This window comes from Ambystoma mexicanum, chromosome 2p, assembly GCF_040938575.1.
Source record: "Ambystoma mexicanum isolate Mex_15411 chromosome 2p, UKY_AmexF1_1, whole genome shotgun sequence".
NCBI lineage: Eukaryota > Metazoa > Chordata > Amphibia > Caudata > Ambystomatidae > Ambystoma > Ambystoma mexicanum.
The window spans coordinates 198,705,151-198,729,157 of record NC_090923.1 but is presented as its reverse complement, the minus strand read 5'-3'; the positions used below and the strand labels follow the sequence as shown (position 1 = coordinate 198,729,157).

The window sequence follows — 24,007 nt, the reverse complement described above, 5'->3', positions numbered from 1 at the left end:
TTGCTCCTCTGTTGTACACTCACCCCAGGCAGCTAATAAACCAGTAACTGTGCCCACCCTCTAAGGGGGTGGCGGGCAACTGGAAGATAGAAGTATAGACTCACTCTGCTCCGGGGTTGCAAAATCTAACATCAACCTCGAAGCTGGAGTAGCTAAAACAACTTCTTTGGGTCCCTGCCTTTCCCCTTCCCATGCAACACCCATTTTCATAGAATCAACACCACCGAGATGGGGTGATGAGTGTGCTCAACCGCCAGCGACAATCCTAACCTGGGACATGGTCTCACCAAAATATAGTCTCTCAACTTACCTTAGTGCTTCGGCCACTCCTCTGGGCAAAATCCCCGAGACTTTCAGCGACAAGGTTTTCCATAAAGACATTTCGTTTACTGATGTCCAGATTGCTCCTATCATTACTCTTTCATCAGAAAACTTTAAATCTACAAATGCACTACTCTCTGCACACACCACAGAGAACTGCCGTAATTCATTAGATATTGCAAACAAGCTAATATCTGACTTAGTGCAGATAAATAAAACCCGGCAAAACTTGCATGCTGAGCCTGCAGCTCAAGTAAATCCTTTATGCACAGATCAATGTAAAACACCAGATGCCTGAGCTGCCGACCCAAATACTATGACCAACCCTACAACTAGAGACATTGTGGGGGCAAAACAAAGGCGGATTCATGTTAGCAGTTCACCCTCACTGCAATGTTCTCAACTGAAAAAACTGAAACCTACCTTGAAACCGGTGTCGTGTAAACAAAAAAGGACTTGCGCCATCTACCCCTGAACACGAAGCACATTCTACAGAGGTTACTGATCAGCGCCCTCAATATTCCTCTGCATCAGAAACTTCATCTACTGATTCTTCAATAATGGAGCGCCCGTATCCAAAAATTAGATCAAGTACGCGTATTTACCAACACAAACAGGTAAGTAAAAACTGGAACCCTGATGCTCCCCGAGACTCATCTCTACCTAAAGAGTTGCAAACAACGATTATGGCATCAATGGGAATAACCATTGCGCCCTGTCTTAAGCTCTACGAACACATTAATGAAAATATTAAAGACCTTACAACACTGACTGCACTTCTCAACACAAAAATAACTGACGTCGAAAGGAAAGGCTCTGTTTGTAAAAAAGACTTAACCACCATGAGCAACAAAATGGACCTAATGTTACAATCCATCTCTGGATACACTCAACACAATAATTCTGATCCTCACCCGCAGATTCTTGATCTGGAAGCAGCCCCCCCTGACGAGGTCCTAAAAGATAAAGACCTGGTGCACGACTCAACACCAATAAACCCCAAGTCAATGTTAGCTGACCGCGGCATGCTCACACTGCCTCCCGCAATTCGGGACCCAAAGACAACAAATGGTCCCCCTATGAACCTTCAACCAGAAATAACGAAACCCATGATGCCAACGGCCCACGTCTATGAAATTTCGTGTTGCTCCACGAATAAGTCTGTTAGGACACCAAGTATTAACTTGTTACCTATAGGCGTCGATCCAGTTGACCCTAACGATCACGCTAAGGACCTGGCACAGCAAGACCTGGCATCTTTTGACGAGGTGCTGGAAATTAGCCGCCAATCCAGCAACCTTGCCTTATCAAACCCACAAATGCCTTCATACTCAAGAATTGACTCCTTGCCTCTTGGAAAAAGTACAAAAGATGGCAATGTATCATCAGGCGCAGCTGATCCACCTACCTCCAAGACTTTGGACGTATTTGATATTTTCAAGGGAACCCAACGTCCAGCGATATCAGCACCCACATTTGCATTCGGGAAAAAGCCAAGTTCCCAGAAAAAAATCCAAAAATCAACCTGCAACTAAGAAATGGCGTGGAAACGGCTCTAGGAAATTCTTGCGTAACTTAAAAACTGTAAATTTAACAGTCCACAACAACACTGGGTGTAAAGACTCTACCCCTCCTAAATCAAACTTGGTGTGTGAAGCCGCAAGCTCTAACATTGGCTCAAACCCCTCTGATGTGATTCATAATGATGAATCCAACTTGATAAACTTATCAACGTATGAAGATGAAGAAGAAACCATCCAAATCGAGCAGGATTGTCCTCCAACCATGACCCCTGATCCGAGCTCAACTGGAATTGTGCAACCCAATTCTGGCAGCAGTTGTGCAGACAAACCATTGCTTCCTAATTTACCAAGAGCTTCTAAATCAATGAGGCCACAAAGAACTTGCACGATTGTGAGACCAGCTGTAAGGAACATAAAAAAGACTGCTGTATATGATTCCCCTTTTTTAACAATTGAGGAAAAGCGCTCGAAAATAACGGCAAAGAGAGTCTCTGAAGCTGAACATGAAACCTGTCCACTTAAGGCAACTCATGCCTCTCTAAAAATTGGGAAGACAACTATCCCGAAATCACGTCAAATGACTCTTGAGTCCCTGTTTCCTCATGGTCATACTTCAAATGCAACACAGTCGATTCTTAAATGTAATTTGACGAATTCTAAAATTACGAAAAAAAGGTATCAGCCTATGGAAAACTGATCCTGGAAAGACTAGACTCCTCTGATAACTTGATTTTAAACCGACAGTAAATAACCAAGTTATTCTACCTCATGCCCAGTTTGAGAATGATCCATCCAGATGATCTGAAAATTGTGGAGTTCCACTGTGAAAAAAGAAATGGTATGGTGACCCTGCATCTTGCTTCAAGAATAATTTGTGTCATATTATTAGATGCAGTACCAGCACTTTTGTCACTAGGCTTTGATTTATTCTCTCAGCCTCAAGATGTCCTATCAGCGGAGCTCTCTCCTAACAGAACGCACAACAAAATTCTTGAAAACTTAGAGAAAACAACAAAAATGAACATAAAACACAAACCCCTTTCAGGCCAAGAGTCTAAGGTATCGTCAAAAATTACATCAAAACCTGAAAACAAGGAAACAATCCACTTCACAGAAAACAAGCAAATTTAACTAACCATTGAAGGCCTAAGCGTAAACGATGACACAATCCTTCACGAGGCTCCGTCTAGATGCACCTCAGAAAAGGGAAATTGGGCATGGCTGGCTGCTAATCTCAACAATAAACATTGCAATTAACGCCAGGAACTGCGCCAAAGCCGATCTATGACCTTTGGAACTTGGAACACACACGGCTTTGCCCACCTGTTCCATTCCTCCTGGATGTGCAACCTGGACCTGATGTGTTTACAGGAAACATGGCTAATGACTTGTCCTATCTCTTCCTTGTTTGAGATATCAGCACATCCTGTGATTAAGCCGCTTAAAGGTAGGCCCATGGCTGGGCTCCTAATAGCTGCAAAAATAGATTGTGGCCTCAGAATAGTAGAGACAAAGAATGTCTTACCGTATATCCAAACTGCCAAAGTGATGATACCCGGTACTTGCAAACCTGAGTTCCTGTATATTATTAATCTTTGCTGGAATCAGATTGCAACTCGGATCTCTCTATTTATTGATGGCGACTTAAACATCGATTGCCTGAATATGAATATTCACACAAAAATAAAGTCATCCAGTGAATGAATGAAGTGGTTGCCCACACATGGGGGACCGAAATGAACTCCTGAAAATTAACACTTCGGAATGGGAACACTCCTGGCGACATTCCTGCAGATTCAACATGGAGCCGTGACGAACAATCCTCAACACTGGACTTTTTTTGTGTCAGAATCTTTTGTATCAAAAGTCCACCACCTGGAGGTCGCCAAGATGGGACATAGTGACCACGATTTGCTAAAGATGATAATTAATACTTGTAACAAAATACCACAAAAATCATGGCCTCATGCCATTACCGATCGATCCGGAAGGATTCATCTTAACCTTAAAATAAGTGATGTTAACTCACTAGCAACCACCTTGTTGGCCACACCGGATGAGATAGAATACCAACATCTTCGGTCTCAATTTTCAGAACATAAACAAGGTCTTAAACAACACAAGATGTAACACAAACATAAGTTCGACATCCAAGTGCTGCAACAAACACGACTACTACGTGGAGAGATAAGGAAGCTGCCCCGAGAAAACAAAGGTCTTTATTGTGCAGGCAAAAAACGTGCAGTACAAAAATATAGAAATTGGAGAAAGACTCACAACGCAACACTTCTTCAGAACGGTTCTGAGGAGATGCTAAAAAACGTAAGGACTAAAACTCTTCGGAATTCTGGAGCCTTGTGAACAACTTTGCTGCTCCTCGGGAGGCGCTACAAGCATCTCTAATCTCCCAAGAAACCTGGGTAAATCATTATACGGATTTGTTTAGTACATCGAAAGTCGAAATTTGGAAAAAAGAATTAAATCAGAACACCATGGGAGCTGAAGTCTGACAAAGTTAACATCATGAACTCAATCAAGAACTCTAGTGCATCGAGCGCCCCGGGACCTGACGGTCTCACAAACTATACTTTTGAAATTAAACCCTGATGCATGGACAAATCTTTGCACCATCCTCTTTGAAAGGATAAGAGTGAAACACGGACCACAAAATTGTGGAAAAACACCATTATTGTACACATTTTTAAAAATGTGTACAGACTCGAACCAAGAGACTATCGACTGATTGCCCTTCTCGATGTACTTGGAAAAATCTACGCAAGCCAACTCCAACAAATGCTGCTATCTTGGTCAACCGAAAACAATCATATCGACCATCGGCAAGCTGGCTTCATCAAAGGCGTTGGATGTGGCCTCAACACTCTCCTGCTGAACCTAATAAAAATGGAGACAATAAGAACCAACACTGCGATTTATGTGGCAACCATCGATTTTTCACACGCCTTCGACAGTGTTGACTGTTAAATTTTGTGGGACAAAAGAACTGCACACCATCATGACCATTCAAATCAGACTTGATCAAGGAGGCTGCTTATCTCCACTAATCAAAACTTATAAAGGCGTGAAACAGGGCTGCCCTCTGGCAGCCATTGTCTTCAATCTCTTTATTTCTGATATTGGAGAACACTTAACAAGGTAGCAGCTTTCCACTGAAAATTCACGGGTCGCAACTAGGCTGGCTTCTATACGCTGACGACTTAATACTCTTGGACGCCACACCTGTCGGTCTGCAGCGAAGACTAGATGCCCTTGAAAGATATGTAAACAAAAACGAGTTTCACATTAACAAGCAAAAATGTGAAGTCCTGATTCTACGTAACTTGTCATCTCATAAAAGAGGAACTAAACAATATGCTTGGCACTTGGAAAAAACATCCCTCAGAATTTCTTCACACATAAGGTATTTGGGATCTTTGATAAGTCCCAACATAAATGATAACCCATGGGTTGAGGCAACCAAAAGGAAGTGTCAACAGCTAGCCTGCCAAGCTGCTATTTTAAAAAAGAAATTTGGAAAATTTTCCATAAAGCCTATGATTAACTTTAATCGACAAATGACCATACCGGCTGTTATTTTTGGCACTGAAAATGTGTTCGGCTGTCCACACGAGCTGTGGAATACACTAGAAAATAACTTCTGGACCAGAGCGCTGCACCTCCCCAAGGGATGCCCGACAAGCAACATAAGACATGAATTGGGTTTGACATCTATACAAGCGAGAGTGTGTTGGAATGCATTAATTCTTTACAGGAAGACCTTACTCTCAAACCCAGTCCCACAATTCAAAATCTTACATAAACCAGACACGGACCTGAATTACACAATGCTTTCAAAATGGAGTGATTTATGCACATAAATTCTTGATGCAAACAATATAAAAATTACAACCTTATTAGAAAATCCAGACAAAGCTAAAGTAAAGCTGTGGAGTTCGGATTGGCACCAAACCTCTGCTGACAGAGCAAGCTCTCGTCTTACAAAAGATGCACCGTCAGAAGCAAGAGAGTTAGACAAACTACAGTCTTACTTGATCCAATCCCCAGATCAGAATTCAAGGTTACTATTCCTACAATTTCGACTTAACCTTTTCCTGACCAAAGATCGTACAAGAACCTGGACATCTAGGGACACCTCTAACCTCACTTGTCGTTTCTGCGAACATCCCACAGAGACTCTAAAACACTTGATCTGATTCTGCCCAAAGTTTTAATCATTACGAACAAAACTGTTCGGACCTCTTTTCGAGGGCCGTCAAACTTATTTCGCTAATGATTGGTGGAGATCCATGTTTGATGGTTCTGAACGAAAAGTCATGTTTGGTCTGGTTACGTTTTTGAAGGACTTGAAAACTTGTTTGGCTGAATCGAATCCCACACCTGTGATGCTTTTAAGAGATGTGAACTTATGCTAAGAGGGTGTGGGTTCGTATGAAGTGCTGTAATTGAGAATTTATTTTCCTTTTTTTTAAAGGTTTTCTTTTAAACCATATAAAAAAAAAAGGACCCAAGTTGGACCTGGGAGGGTCGGTCCAGGAGGAAGGAAATCAACCAAGCCAGGGCCTGATGAATGATTCTCAGGTTCTCGCAGAGATGATTGATCAGGATGGCATGATTGCTTATGTCGAAAGCAGAGGAAAGATCCAGGAGGATAAGGACAGATGGAATGCTAGAATCAAGAAGTGAGTAGTTCTTCTTGGGTGTTCAAGAGAGCAGTTTTTGTGCCTCTGGCTGCTTTGAAGCCAGACTGATGGTCTTTGGGAGAACCACAGATTCAGTGTAGAGCGTAAACTGGGGGATGACCAGCTTTTCCAGAGTTTGCCCAGGAAAGGAGTTATATGGATCGGGCAGTAGTTTGTCAGACAGGAAAGATAAGCAGAAGGCTTTTTCAGGAGGGGGTGTACAAGGGAGTGCTTGAGGGGAGAGGAGAAAGTTCCAGTGGCAAAAGAGTAATTGCAGAAATCGGCCAGGGCTAGAGATAGGGTGTCAATGTGGTTGGCAACCCAGCTTGTCACACAATCACTGTCATCCTGGCATTAGACATGGATGGGAGGCCTGAACATATCTAAGATACTCCTCCCAGCTTTTTATCATGGGCCTTTAAGCGGCCAATGTGTTAGGAGCTGGGTAAAGCCAGCTGCAGCCCACAGTCCATTGAGTATTGGAGACCAGTGAGATGATTACACCTAACTCCCCTTAAATACAATTAAATCACTATCCCTCTTGCTCTTAAAAGACTTGATTCTCTTGTTAGGAATATTAGTTCTAAAAGAAATGAGGGATGCTGCATATGCCTTATAACACAAAACAGGAGAGTGTTGGAGCTCTTCTAAAACGTGTGTATCTTATATTGCAATCTGAGCTGAAGAGAAGCAGTGCAAACTAGAACAGGAGGGTACCAGAATTGGGCGGAGAAGTTTTTTCAGCATTCTGTGTCTTTTCAGCCCAGAGTAACAGGGCTGTAACAGGTATTATCAGCTACTCCCCAGTTATGATCCCATCGCGAGACCAGGGGAGGGGAAGCATAAAGTGTGTAAAGGTCTATAATACCTATTTCAGCCCTCAACTTCAAAGCTTTAATGCTATTATATTATATTATGGCAAACTAACTAAAACCGGTTAAAACCGGTTAAGAAACCAAACAAAATGGCAGGAGAAGGTGCTCACAACTTTGCAGTGAGTGTTGTTCTGCTGGAATGTTGGCTAGGCAAGGCGACTGTGCATTGAATCAGTAAATGGGAGAGAGATATTAAGTGTACTCCTTCTTTACAATAGACTGCCAACATTGCAATGGCATAGGTAGGACATAATGGCATTGACAATGGGGTATAATGTCCTCTGAAGTAGTGGTCCGAGAAAAGCAGGGGCATTACCGGTGGTGTGTCTTTACCAGACAGTACAGCTTGAGCAAGGCTACCCATGCCTAACCAAGCCTAGCATGTGTTGCTGAGCTCCAATTGGTTGCCGTCCTAATCACCTCCACCTATGGTGTGCTGGCAGGCATAAGCCGGCCCACTCTCATCAAGGCCCAGGGAAACAAGGCCATCACCTGCCCCGTGCCTGAGGAGTACTTCGTCCCCATCCTTCCGTGGAGCAGGAGCTCCATCTGACCCTGCAGGAGCAGTGGTCAGACTAAAAGAAGTTGCCCACTGAAGCAAACACTTGCGGTAAGCGCACTTGCAATTGCACATTGAAATGAAAAGTCTGTGCTCGACCTTCGCTTTTTCTGCATAAAAGCCTCCCTGATGTCGGAATACCAAAATAGCATTTTCGCTATGTTCTGCTAGGCTGCAATAGCCCTGCGCCTACAATCCCGATCTACCTCCTTGAAATCGCCATTAACTTCCACAAGGAAATCTCCACATTCTAAGATGGCCGCCCGTTATTTTGCCTTGGCTACCCATGCCTAACCAAGCCTAGCATGTGTTGCTGAGCTCCGATTTGTTGCCGTCCTAATCACCTGCACCTATGTTGTGCCGGCAGGCGTAAGCCGGCCCACTCTCATCAAGGCCCAGGGAAACAAGGCCATCACCTGTCACAGCCGTGCACGCCGCCAGCCCGTCCCCCTGCTCGACCAGCCTCAACTCCAGTGGACCAATCCCTGCGGCACATCAACTCACACCTAAGGTAACCAAACCATCCATTGTACCCCTGTAAACACTTTCCCAAGTAGCTTGAACGTTTGTAGCGACCCCCCGGCTGCGGGCTTCCCCACACTGCTCCACCCCAAGCATACCGGCCTACCTACTGACTCTGTATGTCCGTGAAATAACTTGTCTGCTCCTTTTGCGTACCCAAGATTGAGGTACTACGTCCATGGTATTAACTGTACTGTTTGTTCTGCTATATGCTCTGCCATAACCTGCCAGATTAAGATGCACAAGGTGCTTTCATCTATACTGCACCACTAATTTAGAATGCCTCATGATACTTAGCCTATGCATATGTTAGTGTTTGTGAACCACTACCTCAATCATGCCTAGCAATGGATATTAGCCTCAAGCCCACAATGGTCAATCATACAACTGCTAAAACTGTATCAGCCTACTGCTGCATTTTAGTCCCACTGCTGAAAATGTATTCTACATACTGTGTTTTTAGACCTCTCTGTTGACATTTGAACCAGCCTACTGTTGCATTTTTAGGCCCCACTGCTGAAAATGTATTCTACCCACTGTATTTTTAGGCCTCTCTGTTGACATTTGAACCAGCCTACTGTTGCATTTTCAGGCCCCACTGCTGAAAATCTATTGTACATTCTGTGTCTTTAGACCTCTCTGTTGACATTGAACCAGCCTACTGTTGCATTTTTAGGCCCCACGGCTGAAAATCTATTCTACCTACTGTGTTTTTAGGCCTCTCTGTTGATATTTGACCCAACCTACTGTGTGCTTCAGGCCACCCTGCATACAACAATGCACATAGCCACCAGCAAACTCTCTGCCAAGCCCACCACACTTCTCAGCCTTCTTATTGAACTCTCCGCTCTCTCATCTCTCACCACACCGTGCAACCCAAAACGAACACCACACAGCCCTGCCACCACAAATAGGGATGAAATCTACCAACTCAATTCCTGGCCCAACCAAATCCACCAGACCTGTATTCTCCTTCAGGGATATCATTGAGCAAGAAGTTCTAGACCTCCTCAAAAACCTAAAACCTTCTCCCAGTAAAGGAGACATATGTCCATCTAAGCTCATCAAGGACTACGCAGACCGCCTCACGGCCTTCATCAATGCGTCATTCAAAACATGCATCATCCCAGCCAGTCTCAAAGAGGCCTGGGTCCGCCCACTCCTTAAAAAATGGACTCTCGACCCTCTACAACCTAATAACTACAGACCAATAACCATGGTGACATTCCTCCTGAAATTACTAGACAAAGCTGCCAAATCCAACACTTTCTGGAAACCCACTCCATTCTTGGGACCAGACAATCTGGCTTCCGGAAAGGACATGGCACTGAAACACCTCTGGTGGATCTAAAGAATCAGATCACCCAAATCATGGACAAAGGCAAGCCAGCCTTGCTGCTGCTCCTAGATATCTCAGCCGCTTTCGATCTGGTTGACCATAAGACTCTCACATCACACCTCACACATTCAGCGAACTTCTCAAAGAAGCAGCTCTCTGGGTCACCTCCTTCCTCGAAGGAAGAGCCATGAAGGTCTTCTCGGATATAGCAAATACTAAACCTACCACAAAACAGAAGGGTGGCAGTAAAAGGACAGCGAGGTGCTGCGCAAGGACCAGACAAATTTGAGTGGTTTGAGCGGGCTGCAGGTGAGTGCAGTAGTGGAAACTTGCCAAGTTATCCACCAAGTAATTGATACAAAGAAGGGTTGTTTTGCAAACACACTGCGCACACAAACGATGTAAAAATCAATTGATTTGTAATTTAATCAAAGGAGGATGCAGCCTGACATGTGTTTCGAGCGACTGGCTCTTCTACTGAGGCTGGGAGCAAGAATTTCCTTATTGATCACCTTTGATTGGTATGGATTTGCATTAAGTATAACGTGGGTTCCACTTAATTATGCAGTTGCAAGGCATTCATTGGATTGGTCATGTGGACGAGCTCGCAGCTCATTGGCTCCTGGTCAAAAAACGCATCACTTTCAAAATCCTCACCCTCACACACAAATGCCTCACTCTTTCCGCACCCTCATACCTATCTGAGATATCTCATACCTATATATCTCCAAGTCCTCCTCCACAAGCCCCACGAGGACACAATACACTAACCAACTCCACATCCCAAGTATTAACAGAGTCAAAGCCGGTGGTTTAGGATTCCCATATATTGCTGCCAAACTCTGGAACGCACTAACCACAGACATTAAAGCAGAAAATTCACTCCTGTCATTTCGTAGGAAACTCAAGACCCATCTCCTTGCACGGCAAAATGCAACCATCTCTGTAAATATGTAAAACATCACATGTAAATATGTAAAATATCAGATTGACTGTAACCGTATGTATCATCATGTATATGTAACTAAGCTATGTATGTAACAAGCGCCACGATGCCCATGGGCTGTTGTGCACTTTACAAATCTGAATAAATAAATAAATAAATAAGGCCACAGAAGGCTGCACATTGTGCACCATGACCTTTGCCGCCGGCAGTGAGGAGAGCTGTTTGGTGCTACGGCAGTGCAAGACATGATGAAGTGGCAAAACAGCAGCAGATGGAACAGTTAAAAAGTCATGGGGACAAGTGCCTGAAAAGGGAGTGTGGAGCACCAGGGCAGTGATGCAGGTAGGGGGAAAAGAGCGAGGGAAGGAAAGTTGGCACCTGGAAGGCAGCAGTGTTTGACCATGGAGAATCAAACTTGTTCCGAAAGATAACTCTTATCTCATCGCATTCTGATTGGTCGGCACAGTGACCAAGGTGGCTAATGCAGGTTTAATTATGCAACAGAACCCAACAAAAGAAGCATTCTGCATGCTATTAGAAATGTGCCAAAAGTTCTTAAATGGCATTTTAACATGGGATATCTCTTTGCAACACTGAGCTTTGTGGGTTCATAATCTCATAGTTCACATTACTTACCCCTTCTCCCCCCGCTGATAGTTTCTATCTGGATCGCTCGTGGATTTCTACACACTAACACCTCTTGCCCCAGCACCTTTACATACGTATTTCCATCATGCTTCTGTCCACAGCCCCATCCGCAACGCCAACTTCCAGGATATTACATTCCCTCTGAACTCCCTGCTTGAGGGTGGTGTCCACCTAGCACAACCTTCCCAATATGTGTTGCTTCATGGCATTGAGACAAATCATTGTTACATGCACAGGGGAAACCCCTGATAACTCTGTTTTTCTTGACTCCATTCCTCAAACCATACCTCCTGCAACACTCCCTCCACTTCACTGCTGCGTGTTCCCTTTCTTTTTGATCTCAGTCAGTGGCCGTTGTAAGGTGAGCTGTGAGAACCTCTTCGCGTTGCTTACAGACCTGAACAAATTCCTGGATTTTATCATGGTATTGCATCCGTGGATGTATATAAATGTCCTACAATTGAATGGTCAAAGATTTAAGCTTGTGTCTGTGGCTCAGTGGACTAATGCATTAACTACATGAACTTGTGTTCGACTTCGGAGTTACAGATTCGAACCCCAGCAGGTCCACTTCGACCTTCATCCTCCTGAGGTCAGTAAAATAAATACCATTTAGTTGAGTAACAATGAACATCTGTTATCTGTCCATAGTGCCAAAATTCCCTGTTGGGATTGAACGCGTACTCTACAAATACACCTGTTATGTTAGTTAAAGAACAGAGAAATTGGTAGCAGGCGTATTTCATCTAAATATACTCCCCATATGGACTTTAATCTTGGAGCAGTGCCCTCAAAGTACTAATCTTGTAAAAATTGGGAGGTGCTTATAGAGAGTGAACTCTCTTTAGAACAACTGTTTAGTCTGGTTACTTAAAAAAGGCTAGTTTTGGTCTGTCTTCTATGTAACCTCTTTCCCGATACAGATCACATTACAAGAACTAAGACAGGAATTCCCCTGGTCCCTTCTCCTTTGGATTATGCTAAGGAGCATATTGAAGGGCGCCTAAATACCAGATCAACATATCTGTAAAACTTCAAAATGTAGCGGTATGTCTTATCTTCAACACCAATCATTTTCAGTGTCTTTCTCGGGTTTTGAAGACCCTGCATTGGCTTATGGGGACTAAACGGATTACTTTGCATATAGTCCATGAACACATTCATCTACAGGGTTCACCCGGTATTCAAGGTAGAATTCACTTGTACGTTAAGCAAATGCGGATAAATTGTAATTTCCTCCCTATGTTTTTTTCTGGAACATAGATTCCCATCTGGCCTTTTAGGAAAGCTCTAAAACTCTTCAAATCATCCATTTCAGTACCACCATTCATCTGTGCGGTGAAACCACATTTCTGGCCATTAGTGGGCAATATAAATCTTATTAACATTACATAAAATAGCATACCATCTTTATTTCCAATATGAAGATATATTCAAATACTAAATTAAAAAGTAGATTACGCTTAATCATTGGTGTTGGATGAATATTACCCTGAAATCCTCCATCCTTTTTCAATACTTGATGTTTCACCTTTTCAGGGCTTTGTGGTTTTGTTTTAAATCAAGAATGGATCGCTTCCAGGATTCGGACGGATAAGAGAACTCAAGGATCACGCCATCAGAAAGCACCTTGCATCTATTTGTGTCTGTGGCTTTCAGAGCCCATTACTCTATGGAGGGTTGGGTACAGTGTAAATGCTCTCACTGATGTATGTCTCTGGATGACTGAACCACTCAGAGCTTTGGTAAATGGTGGGAGGTAACGGTCGACAGGAAGAGTTCCACTGTAAATCCTCTTGACTTTAGGTCCCTGGCACAATGCTGGGCTTAAAGGTCTGTAGGTAGTTGCATTGTCTTTACACTTTTTATATTTTATCTGAAGAGCTGCATTATTTCAACAGGATCATGATTTGACGATCTGTAGGGCCGAGAGAATTATCACGCATGCAAAGCAATAATCCAAAAAATGCATTTGTGGGTTTTGGCTTTGTCGCCCAGATCACCAGTTGACGTGGAGTCAGTTGTAGGACTACAAGATGGCCAATACAATTGTGGTTGCAAGAGGATGTCAAGGCATGTTAAAGGTATAATTTTGGAACAATACACTTGTTGCCAGTGCAAAAGGATTTCTGTCACAATCGGCACCCATTACTGTTACAAGGACAGTCAATGGGTTGCACATAATGACTCAAAGAGGAAATTACATAAGCCAAAGGAAAACCGCAAAAATGCAATGGTAAAGATGTTGGATTCCAATGGCTATGATACATCTGCTGTGTAGCTTAATTCAGTAATGGTGTCCTCATGATAATATTTCCCCAGCAACACATTCTCAAAGAACATATGTGATCTGAAATTGGTTCACAAGACAGGGTGTACACAGTACGTCCGAAACCAGTCAATCTCACCTGCTGTAAAATACGGCATGATCCTCCATACATGGCACTGTGCTCTGAGATAGCTGTCTGTGATGCCTTTGAGATCGCAGAATTTGGAAAATCAATGATAGGATATACCTGGAAAAATACAGATACAAATGATAAAATGACCAAAAGTGCCTGGAAAGTTAAAAGTGTGTCCAGCAGCATGTCACTAAATGAAATCAGAGACTGAATGCCCGTATTGTCAGACAATCAGTGCCTTTAACCACTTAGAAGACCAAGAAAGGTGTTAGGAGGCGAAGAAGACAATAACAAGAGGATCTGCCTGATCAGTCAGCAAAAGGACAACTTCAATAAGTGTTAACATATCTATGATGTTATTGCAGAAGAGAATGAAAGAACCTGGTAATTCTGGAAGGAAAATAAAGTGCCAAAGATAGGTGAAGCTGAAGTGCTATTCACTTGTCTCCCCCTGCCATGTGCAGCTGCCTCCACCAACAAGAGACAGACGAGGAGGAATGATATGCTACTCACTGGTGCAGAAACCCTGTGGCTCTCTATGCTGTGTCTGCCTACTCTACAAATCCTTTATTACTCTGGCCATTGCATAGTGTGATATGGTCAGATGGAGAAATTAACAAAATGGTATGGTATGATGGAGGGATGTATAAAGAGGAAACATCCACCTTGACAAGGCATCACAGCACTGCACAAGACACTCACAGATAGGCAAAACATTAAAAAAGGAAAAGGACATTAATGAGGAAACAAGGTCTTTAGGCTGTGTCTAATATCCAAGTGATACATTATGATACTTGAATGGTGGGGAGTCTGTTGTTAGTCCTCTCCTTCCATGAAATCATAAGAGAATCTACCCTATGAGGCTGTTTTGAATTGTAGTTCTCTATTTCCATGAAATCATAAAAAGGGAAGTTATACTACGATGCTGTCTTTCCACAACGCAATAGCGCAACAGCAGTCGGTGTTCCCTGAGGGTATTTGATGTATTTGGAAATAATGTCTCAAGACACATAATGCAGAAACTTTAGCCACATTTAAACAATCGTAGTCAGATACCTCTAAGACCCTTTATTATATGCAGTTGGTGAGCAGATGCAGGTGGACCTAGGACACATGTCCTAAGCCCCAACCACCTGTTTGTTGGCTTCTTTTGAATTCCTTTTTGCCTTTTTAAGCAACCCTCAGGCATCTTTCCTTTGAATTTGGTGAACCGATGCAATTGGATCTTGGTTACGTGATCTTAAACCCACCCACCTGTCAATCACTGATAATCTTTTGGTACCTTCTTCTTATCCTGATATGGGGCCTCATTTCGAGTTCAGCAGAGTGATAAAAAAGTGGTGGTAATTCCATTACTGTCTTTTTTGGGCAGTAAGACTTCTCCAGGGCCGCTTATTGTAACCCGCAAGCAAGCCCGCTTAAGTATCCTTTTAGCGTCTCGATGCCCGTGGGCTGCAGTGCGCTCTATAAATCCAAAAATAATAAAAAAAATAATAATAGAATTACCAGTGTTTTTGCTGCATTGCCGAATTTCTGAATTCTGAGGAAAAGAGGAGGAATTACCTCCAGCAGAAAGATAGAGGTAAATGCTCAGTTTTTCCTCAAAAAATCGTCTGTGTGATGTCATCTTTGATGTCCTGGGTGTTAGTGTTAGCAGTGCACGGTGGCGGCGCGAGTTATGGTTGCTTATCTTACCATAACTGCCAAATTTCAGGGGTTATTTCGGTTTTACTTTGAACCATAACGTCCCTTTAACAACGTTGTTTCACTGAATTTCATAGGTTTTTAGTAGCGCAACTTAATCATAACGTCCCTTTAACAAAGTTTTTTTACTGAATTTCACAGGTTTTTAGTAGCGCAACTTAACCATAACGTCCCTTTAACAATGTTTTTTTACTGAATTTCATCGTTTTTTAGTAGCACAACTTAGCAATAATAACTTTGACTTTATGTACATATAATATGGAACATACTGAACCCTTTCTACTGAATTTGACGGTCTGCAGACATGTTTGGACAACAGTACCACCACCTAAAAACTCTGGGGAGGTATGTGTAATAGTTATATCAGAAACATAGGAACATTTAACAAATTCACAAAGCAGCACACATACAAAGTATATATAGTAATACTTAAAAAATGTTACCCATATATGTAACACACAAACCATTCATGTAAATATAATGGGCCTCATTACGACTCAGGCGGTAAGGGTTTTACGGCGGCGTAAACAGGACCGACCCTTACCGCCTGAGTACGAGGTCCCTTAGCGCCATGGCGGACTTAACACCTGCTTTTAGCAGGTGTTAAAATCCATGGCGCTAAGGGACCATGGAGTTAATTACGCCACCGTAATTTACGGTGGCGTAATTAACGCCTTCCCCACTCCCATTATGCCCTATGGGGCAAAAATGGGAATGGGGAAGGGTAAATGGGGATTGGGGACTTACCGCCCCGCCAAGGTCGGAATGGGGCGGTAAGTCCGCCAACCACCATGGCGTAAACGTAGTTTACGCCATGGTGGTAAAGTCACGGCCCAGGCGGTAACTTACCGCCTGGGTCGTAATGAGGCCCAATATGTTTTAAAATGGAATATACCAAAAGAAGATAAAGTGGCTTCCACCATAATTACATCACAGACGCTCCACAACCAACAGCAAGACCAGACGTATACACTACTGATTACATATCTCACCAGACATGGTAAGTGCACTTCTTTTTACTCATATATTAGAAAAAAAAAACATATTACTTTTTTGTTTTCTCACAGAAATGTGTAGTACTCTCGACTGGCTAGAGGAGCATTTCCCACAAGAGGAAATGTTAGAAAATAGTCCACCTAATGGTACACACTTTACTATATAAACCAATGAATAAATATTATTTTGTATACATTTAACATATACATTTTTTTTATTACAGACCATACAAAAATTCCAAGCATCTCACAACAACAATCAGAGGATATCACTCTACAGCAGATTAATCAAAAAATTGACGACCTTATGCAAAATTTTATGGATTTGAAAAACTTTGTGGAAAATTATGTGAAACCGCCAACAGCACACCATTGTCCAACCTGCACTTGTCCCCCCTCACCCTATCCCACGCAGTTAACCCCAAACCCTGTCTATGGACCAAAGCGTTTCGATGAGCTTTTCTTCCCTTCTTCACCTGATCCCACTTATCTAGAAATCCCTAATTCTCCTGTTTTTGTTTCCGTTTCTGCCCCACCTTCTCAGTCATAATTGTATATATATATGAAATAAAGTTACTTTTCTTATATTGTGTTGTAATTAATTTCAGTTCCTTGTGATAAAACCAATTTAGGTGTCCACGGACACCGCAGTTGTTCGGAAATGTTCTTAAAGAAACAAAAATTTGACTGTCCTGAGGACACTATATCTGTCCGTAATGTTCTCATGCAAGTTGAAAATGTTCTAAGATCACTCGTAGTGTCCTGAAATGTTCATAAATAAAGAAAATGAAGGTGTGCTAAGAACACTATCCCTATTCGTAGTGTTCGATAGCAAGCAGAAACTGTTCTAAGAACACTCGTGGTCTCCTGAATTGTTCGTAAATAAACAAAAATGGAGGTGTGCTTGAAACGCTATGTCTGTCCGTATTGTTAGCAAATAAATTAAACTGTGCTAAGAACAAACGGCTGTCCGTAACTGTTCGTTTTACATGTGAAGCACTTTTAATTAGTTCAGGACCCGAACACTGTCCGCAGAACATCAACACGCATGCGAAAAACAATGTCCGTACATTGGGTGTCCTGCGGACGACCGCTACCTTAGCGAACATGCTCACAAAACAATCATGTGACAGCGCCCACGCTCATCTCGTGCTCTAAATGCGGACACTGTTCGTGTCCCCGACCAGTTTAAAAGTACATTTCCAAGTAATCCACAATGTTTCTCATTAAAAAATCACCATACCATAAAATCCCACATACTAATCCTAACTTTCCACATAGTTTTTGTGACTTTTTGAACCTTTTTTGATGTTCGATCTGTCTTGCCGACGGCGCGCATGTCCGCGACCCGCACACAAGCACCCCGATATAAGACCACGCCCTAGAGCACATTCTCATTGTGTTTCTGACTATTCCACAGAGCACACTGCATTTTGCTGCATACTTTGCAGATTTTGAGATTTCCATCTCCAAGCCTATGACATCCATGGCTCGACTATTACCACATGGTGCTACATCTGCCTCAGCACCACCCCCTCCACCACCACCATTTCCCCAAGGGCCTGAAAAGGGGAACAGGAATGAGGATACAGACGAGGAAGAAGAGGATGATGAAATGAGCTAGAGGAAATCCCTACTACCCGGCGTCGGCGTGAATCTTGGGTGTGGCGGTTGTTTACCGTTCATGGAAACGGTCCTAAGTCTCATGCGAACCGTGTCACCTGTAATGAGTGCAAAATGGTACTCAGTCGCGGGAAGCATGGTTCGTATAGCTTTGGGACCACTACCATGAAGCGACACCTGCGCTCATGCCACAATGGGGCCATTCGCAAGGTTGTACCTTGCGAGAAGCGTAGTAGGTTGATTGCCTCTACTTCATCCTCCGTTCCTGATCCTGTCACCACAAGGAACACCTCTGTGGGACAGCGTCTTCCTCAAGCTGCCTCACAGGCCATACAGAATTCTGATGACCCTTACCTTTCGAGGGTCACAGTTGTATGTGTGTACTGTGACACAGTACTCTGCAGGGGGGAGCGACTTCGGAGTGCTTTTGAGATGATCGTCTCAGAGCACCAGAAGACCTGCTCACTACCCAAATAAAACCCACTCTACATCTTCCTCTCTCAGCTCGCCCTTTCTTATCCCTTTGGTTGGTGTCCCCCTCCCTTTACCCTCCTGTCCCTCCTCTCCTAGTGTTTCATGCATAAAAAAGAACAAAAAAAATACAAAATAACAAAAATCAAAAAAAAAATAAGGCTCTTTTCAGAGCCGCCTTTCACAGTTAAAAAATGGACGGTCCGCGAACAGAAAAACAATTGCATTGCTACCCTATTGAAACAATGCATTTTTCTCTAACAGGAAGTGGTGGCTCTGAAAAGAGCCTTTGGGAGGTGTTTGAATGTAAAACATGTTAACTACGCAAGACGTACTTCAAAACGAATGCTGTATTTCTAAAAAAGGTCGCAATGCATTTTGTACATTTCTCAGAAAAATCTGATTGCCAGCATAAGTAAGATGGACTCCATCTTTGCGAAAAATGTATGTACTACGAAACAAAATATTTTCATTGTTAAAAGAGGACATGCCAAAATCTCTTAGGAAGGCACAAACAGCCTTATTAACATTACGCCTTGCTTTCTCCATTTGTGGACCACATGAGAAAGAACAAAGCCACACTTGTCTCTGCGCAATCCGTGAAAAAATTATTTTAGAGTTTGGAAACATGTCTATTATCTTCTGAAGTCCTTCTTTCATTGCAAATTGCAAAGAAATTCCAGACACATGTCCTAAACGGTTCCCTCCACAATGAATTACAATTATGTCTGGATGTTCCTCTATCTTCAAAGTTGCACAGAGAGGTAGTAAGTCCAACCACTTCATTCCACGCACTCCATGCCAGTGCACTTCCACATGTGGGAATCCAAGATCTATAGATACTCCACAGCTTTCTGCATGCACCTTCAACCAATGAATCCACGAGTCTCCCAAAATCCATACAATCTGTGTTTTGAAACACTCAGCCATAGCTATCTGTTCTTCTCTCTGCAAAAACAATATCTGAGAAAACCTCTCCTAGCACAACACACTCACTAAACTTTACTGACCAATCCCTTGCTTCATCCAATCTCATTTCCATTCCTCCCCTCCCCAAATTCCCCGGATGTAATACGCGGTGTCCTAGAACTACCGCCATGTCCGCGAACGTATCGTAACATGTACGATTTCACTCTCTGTGCCATTCCCTCATTGGATTTAGCTAAGCAATCACATGACCATCCACCAATCAAATCCAATAACTCTACATGTAACTGCATCATCATAGAGCAGCACTACAAATGTACGGTGTATCTCTCGGAGTACAAGTCTCATGCCATTGACAACCACGATCTACAAGAAATACTATACAAATCTCCAATATTTCTACTTGCAGCTTGGTCCATATCCATATACATGAACAGAAAGTATATGTATGCATATTTTCTATACAGTACATGAACACATTTTCTAACTGACTTTTACCTTCTATAATCTGAAAAATGAATGGACGATCATTGTTTCATTGTCCTAAAATGACCTGTCACTTACAAACCTTTATATCGTTTAATTTCTTCATACACACACACACATGCAAATACTATTAAACTAACATTTTTGAAATAAAATATATACACGACATATAATCACACAAAATAACATACACACTCTATGATCAAATCTCAAACAATAATATTTGTACAAACACATAATTGGCTTTATTTTTTTTTTGTTTATATAAGTACTTACATACATTTATATGGGAAAAGCAGACATTCACTCACTGTTACGTGCAAAAGCAGGCTATTACACATAGCTCTCAACTCACACGCTTTTGGCGGGTGTCACCCGCCTTGTAAAGGACTGACTCACCCGCCAAGCCTCCTGCACGCCCATTGGAATGAGGCGTCTCAACCGCGTCTCACCAATGGGCGTCTCACCCGCCAAAAACAAAATCAGGTGATTTCACCCGCCTTTGCGACACACATGTTTGAGAGCTATGATGACAATGGCTATTACGTGGAAAAGCTTAGTTACAAGAATAGTGGTATACGTTGATAGATTATGAATTCCACAAACCATAGTAAAGATATTTTCTTTCCTGACTCTTAGTCATAATATAGTTTTAATGGTTTTCAGGAAGGCGCTGAGCATTTCAATTTAAAAAAATCTATGTCTAAAATGAAAACAGTGCTATATAGCAACCAAATTACTAATTTCTTTCTTTTACAATTGCAGTGAAGCCCATTCTCCTGAATAGAAGCAGCCGCTTTTGATTTACAAAGAACAACTAAGAAGCAAACTACTCATTTTTGAAAAAAAAGTAAGTAGATTGTTACCATAATATTTGATTTATAACTCACACGCACTGTAGGGTGCATTCATGGTATTTCTGTGCCTAAAAATAGAGATTCTGCACCATTCTGACCAAAAATCCCCCCCCGTCTTAAACAGTGATCTCCTGTCAGAATGGCCCTCAAATTCCTATTTTTCAGCACACAAATTACCCAACTCAGCCGCTAGAATGTAGATGTTGTAGAACAAACAACTGTTTTAATTGTATAGCTTTACCTATATTATGTATTCTTCACCACACCACCGGCTTACTTTTTTCTTTCATATGAACCCCAGTTTAGTAACACATTAATTGAAGAATACCCATCCCTAGTAGTTCAACTTCCCAATTCACAATCACACACCATTACATGCATCTTTATCATCTTACTCAAACAATCATGCACACAACACACATGCATTGCAGAAAACCCCAACCCATACCTTCTGTATTTTTTTCAACAGACGCTAAAGAATGCCCACTAAAAAGCAACTCTGTAGAAAGGGACGCAGAAGTAGAGCAAATGAAAAGAAAAGTCTCCAACATAAACACCCATCTATAGCAGAATTTGTAAAAAACGTTGAAACACAACAGCTAATACAGTCATGTTGTGAAACAGAAGAAGTTTCTAGTGCAAAAACTTTGCCTCCTCTATCACAAAGTAAAACGACCCAAAAAACTATTAACAGAAAATCAACTATCACTACAAATAAAACGTCTTCTATAAATCTTGATATAGTACAAAGTTAGCATACCAAGAAAAGTATATTAGCCAAAATGTTCCGTCACAAAGTCCTTCAAAATCTGATAAAAACAGGAGAGAAACCAGGTTCAACACTTCAAACCTATCGTAGGAAAGTAATCTTAGAAGCGTTGATAGACAGTGCAATTCTTCTTAAAAGAAACTTATTTATTGTTGTGTTAAACAGAATTAAACCACTAACAAAACTAATACCTACATTTCAAAAAAGACTTCTCAATAAACGAAATGTGAACAGAAATAACTTCTTAAATATCTGTGGAGGTGAATGGAGTCACACTACAACCACAGAACCATACTTTAATGAAGAAGCGTACAAACAAAAGCCAACAAATACAATTGCCATACACAGCAGTGGTCGAGGTTATGAAAAAGTTAATAATACCATAATGGAACAAGAAGTACTCCTTACAAAAATATGCCCTGAAAACTTAGATTTAGCCCTCCATTCGACTGAATCAGAACATCTAATTTACACATGGCCATGCACGTCAATGTGTCACATTCCCAAAAAATGTTCAAATCTTTACGCCTATTCCTCAATCAATATGTGAAAAGCAAAGACAAAATCAAAATTAAAATACTGCAAAGTATGGATGCTTGTCCAGTACGTAAGCACACAGGAATGCAAAGACATTTGTTGGCCTGCATATCAGGAGCTACTTGCAAAACAACCTTCCATGATATCAAAAGGATATCAACACATCATGCAAGTATAAGAAATCTAGTTTATAAACTGTATTATGCAAAAAGTCCTGCTTTAGCACTAGCCAATTTAAATAACATTCTTCTACATGGTACACCAAAAGACCTATAGAAGAAATCGAGTATATACAGAAAAAATATTTTGGAAATGAAACCCACTTACAAGATGAATTAGCTGTCAACCAACTTCGTAACAAATCTGCACATGGCAACCTTTCACTACACACATACAAAAAAGAAATACTAAAATTTCAAAGCACTTCAGCTGAAGTACCAAACCACGTGTGTGTATGTTGCCGCAGAACGTGTTATAAAAGTAACACAAAAACTATAGACCTTTCATACAAAATAGAAGACAATTAAGATTCTAAATGGTTTGAATTAGCTCTCTACCTTATAGCAGAAAACAAATATGAAATAACTGACCCCATAATACTTTGCAGTTACTGCACTACCAAACTTGACAACAACCAAACTCCTTCACGTGCTATCTCAAATAACTTGGAATTACATCCACTACCAAAACTCCTTCAACAACTTAATTTATATGAGAGCATCATAATTCAAACAGTTCATCCATTTCAAGCAATAATACGCCTTCAACCAAAAACTGCAAAATTACCTCACTCTGAATTAGTGAAAGGTATTCGTGGAAAAGTAGTGTATTTACCATTAGATCTAAAAGAAAATGTGCACACTCTAGGAGTGCAACGTCCAATGCAACAATCTTTAATTATCTTGGTAAATGGAGTACCTACAAAAGACAAAAAAATGTGGCAACAACTGGTAGATTTACATAAAGTTAGAGAAGCCCTGCAATATCTCAAAGAGAATAATGATTATTACAAAGAAATTAATATTGAAGAAAACTTGAAAGATACAACTGAAATAATTCAAGAGACACAAGAAACTGGTCAATTTGAGCTCCTAGATCCTGCTACAATATCAAACACTTTAGACCATTATACAATTCACCCATTGCACTCTAATGACACCATAGAAGATGCACTGGAAACGTACCAAATGTGTCTAACAAAAGGATCACCAATCAGCATATGGGAAAAAAGTATAGAAGCACGTGCTTTTCCTCTACTCTTTCCTACTGGCAAAGGAGGAAGATACGATGATAGACCTGTGCAAATATCAGCATCAGAATATCGCTCATTACGAATGTATTCTGAAGAACCCAGATTTCGACAAAATGTGGAATACATATTCCACCTACTCTTTGAAAGTGAACTAGCAACTTTATGTTACGGAGTTGTACACATATTAAAATCAGGATCACACTTTCAAAATATGACAGCCACACAATTATTACAAAAAGTTCAACAAAAAGATGAGGTTTTACAGGCAAATCTTACAAATCTATTAGCAAATATGCGAGGTACTAAAGAGTACTGGTTTTGACGTCATGGAGATGTACGTTGTATGATCAGAAACCCTGGTCCACCCACTTGGTTTGTTACATTAAGTTGCGCAGAATATGTATGGGAAGATTTACATGCTTTTCTATGCATATCAAACGAAAACAAAACAAACATAGATATACTAACACCTGGAGAACTTTGTTCTCAGGATCCTGTTAATGTTTCTAGACATTTTCACCATCTCTTCATTGCTATGCTACATTTTATTTGTA

The 24,007-nt window shown here is 41.6% G+C and overlaps 1 protein-coding gene across 1 annotated transcript in view; it reads right to left on the bottom strand.

Annotated features, from left to right (window-relative positions):
- LOC138565860 (protein SSUH2 homolog) overlaps positions 1–24,007 on the bottom strand; it is a 276,132-nt gene that overhangs the window by 32,162 nt on the left and 219,963 nt on the right. The window contains exon 8 of the mRNA XM_069643020.1: positions 13,839–13,946. Coding sequence (XP_069499121.1) covers positions 13,839–13,946 — 108 coding nt within the window. The remainder of the gene's footprint in view (positions 1–13,838; positions 13,947–24,007) is intronic.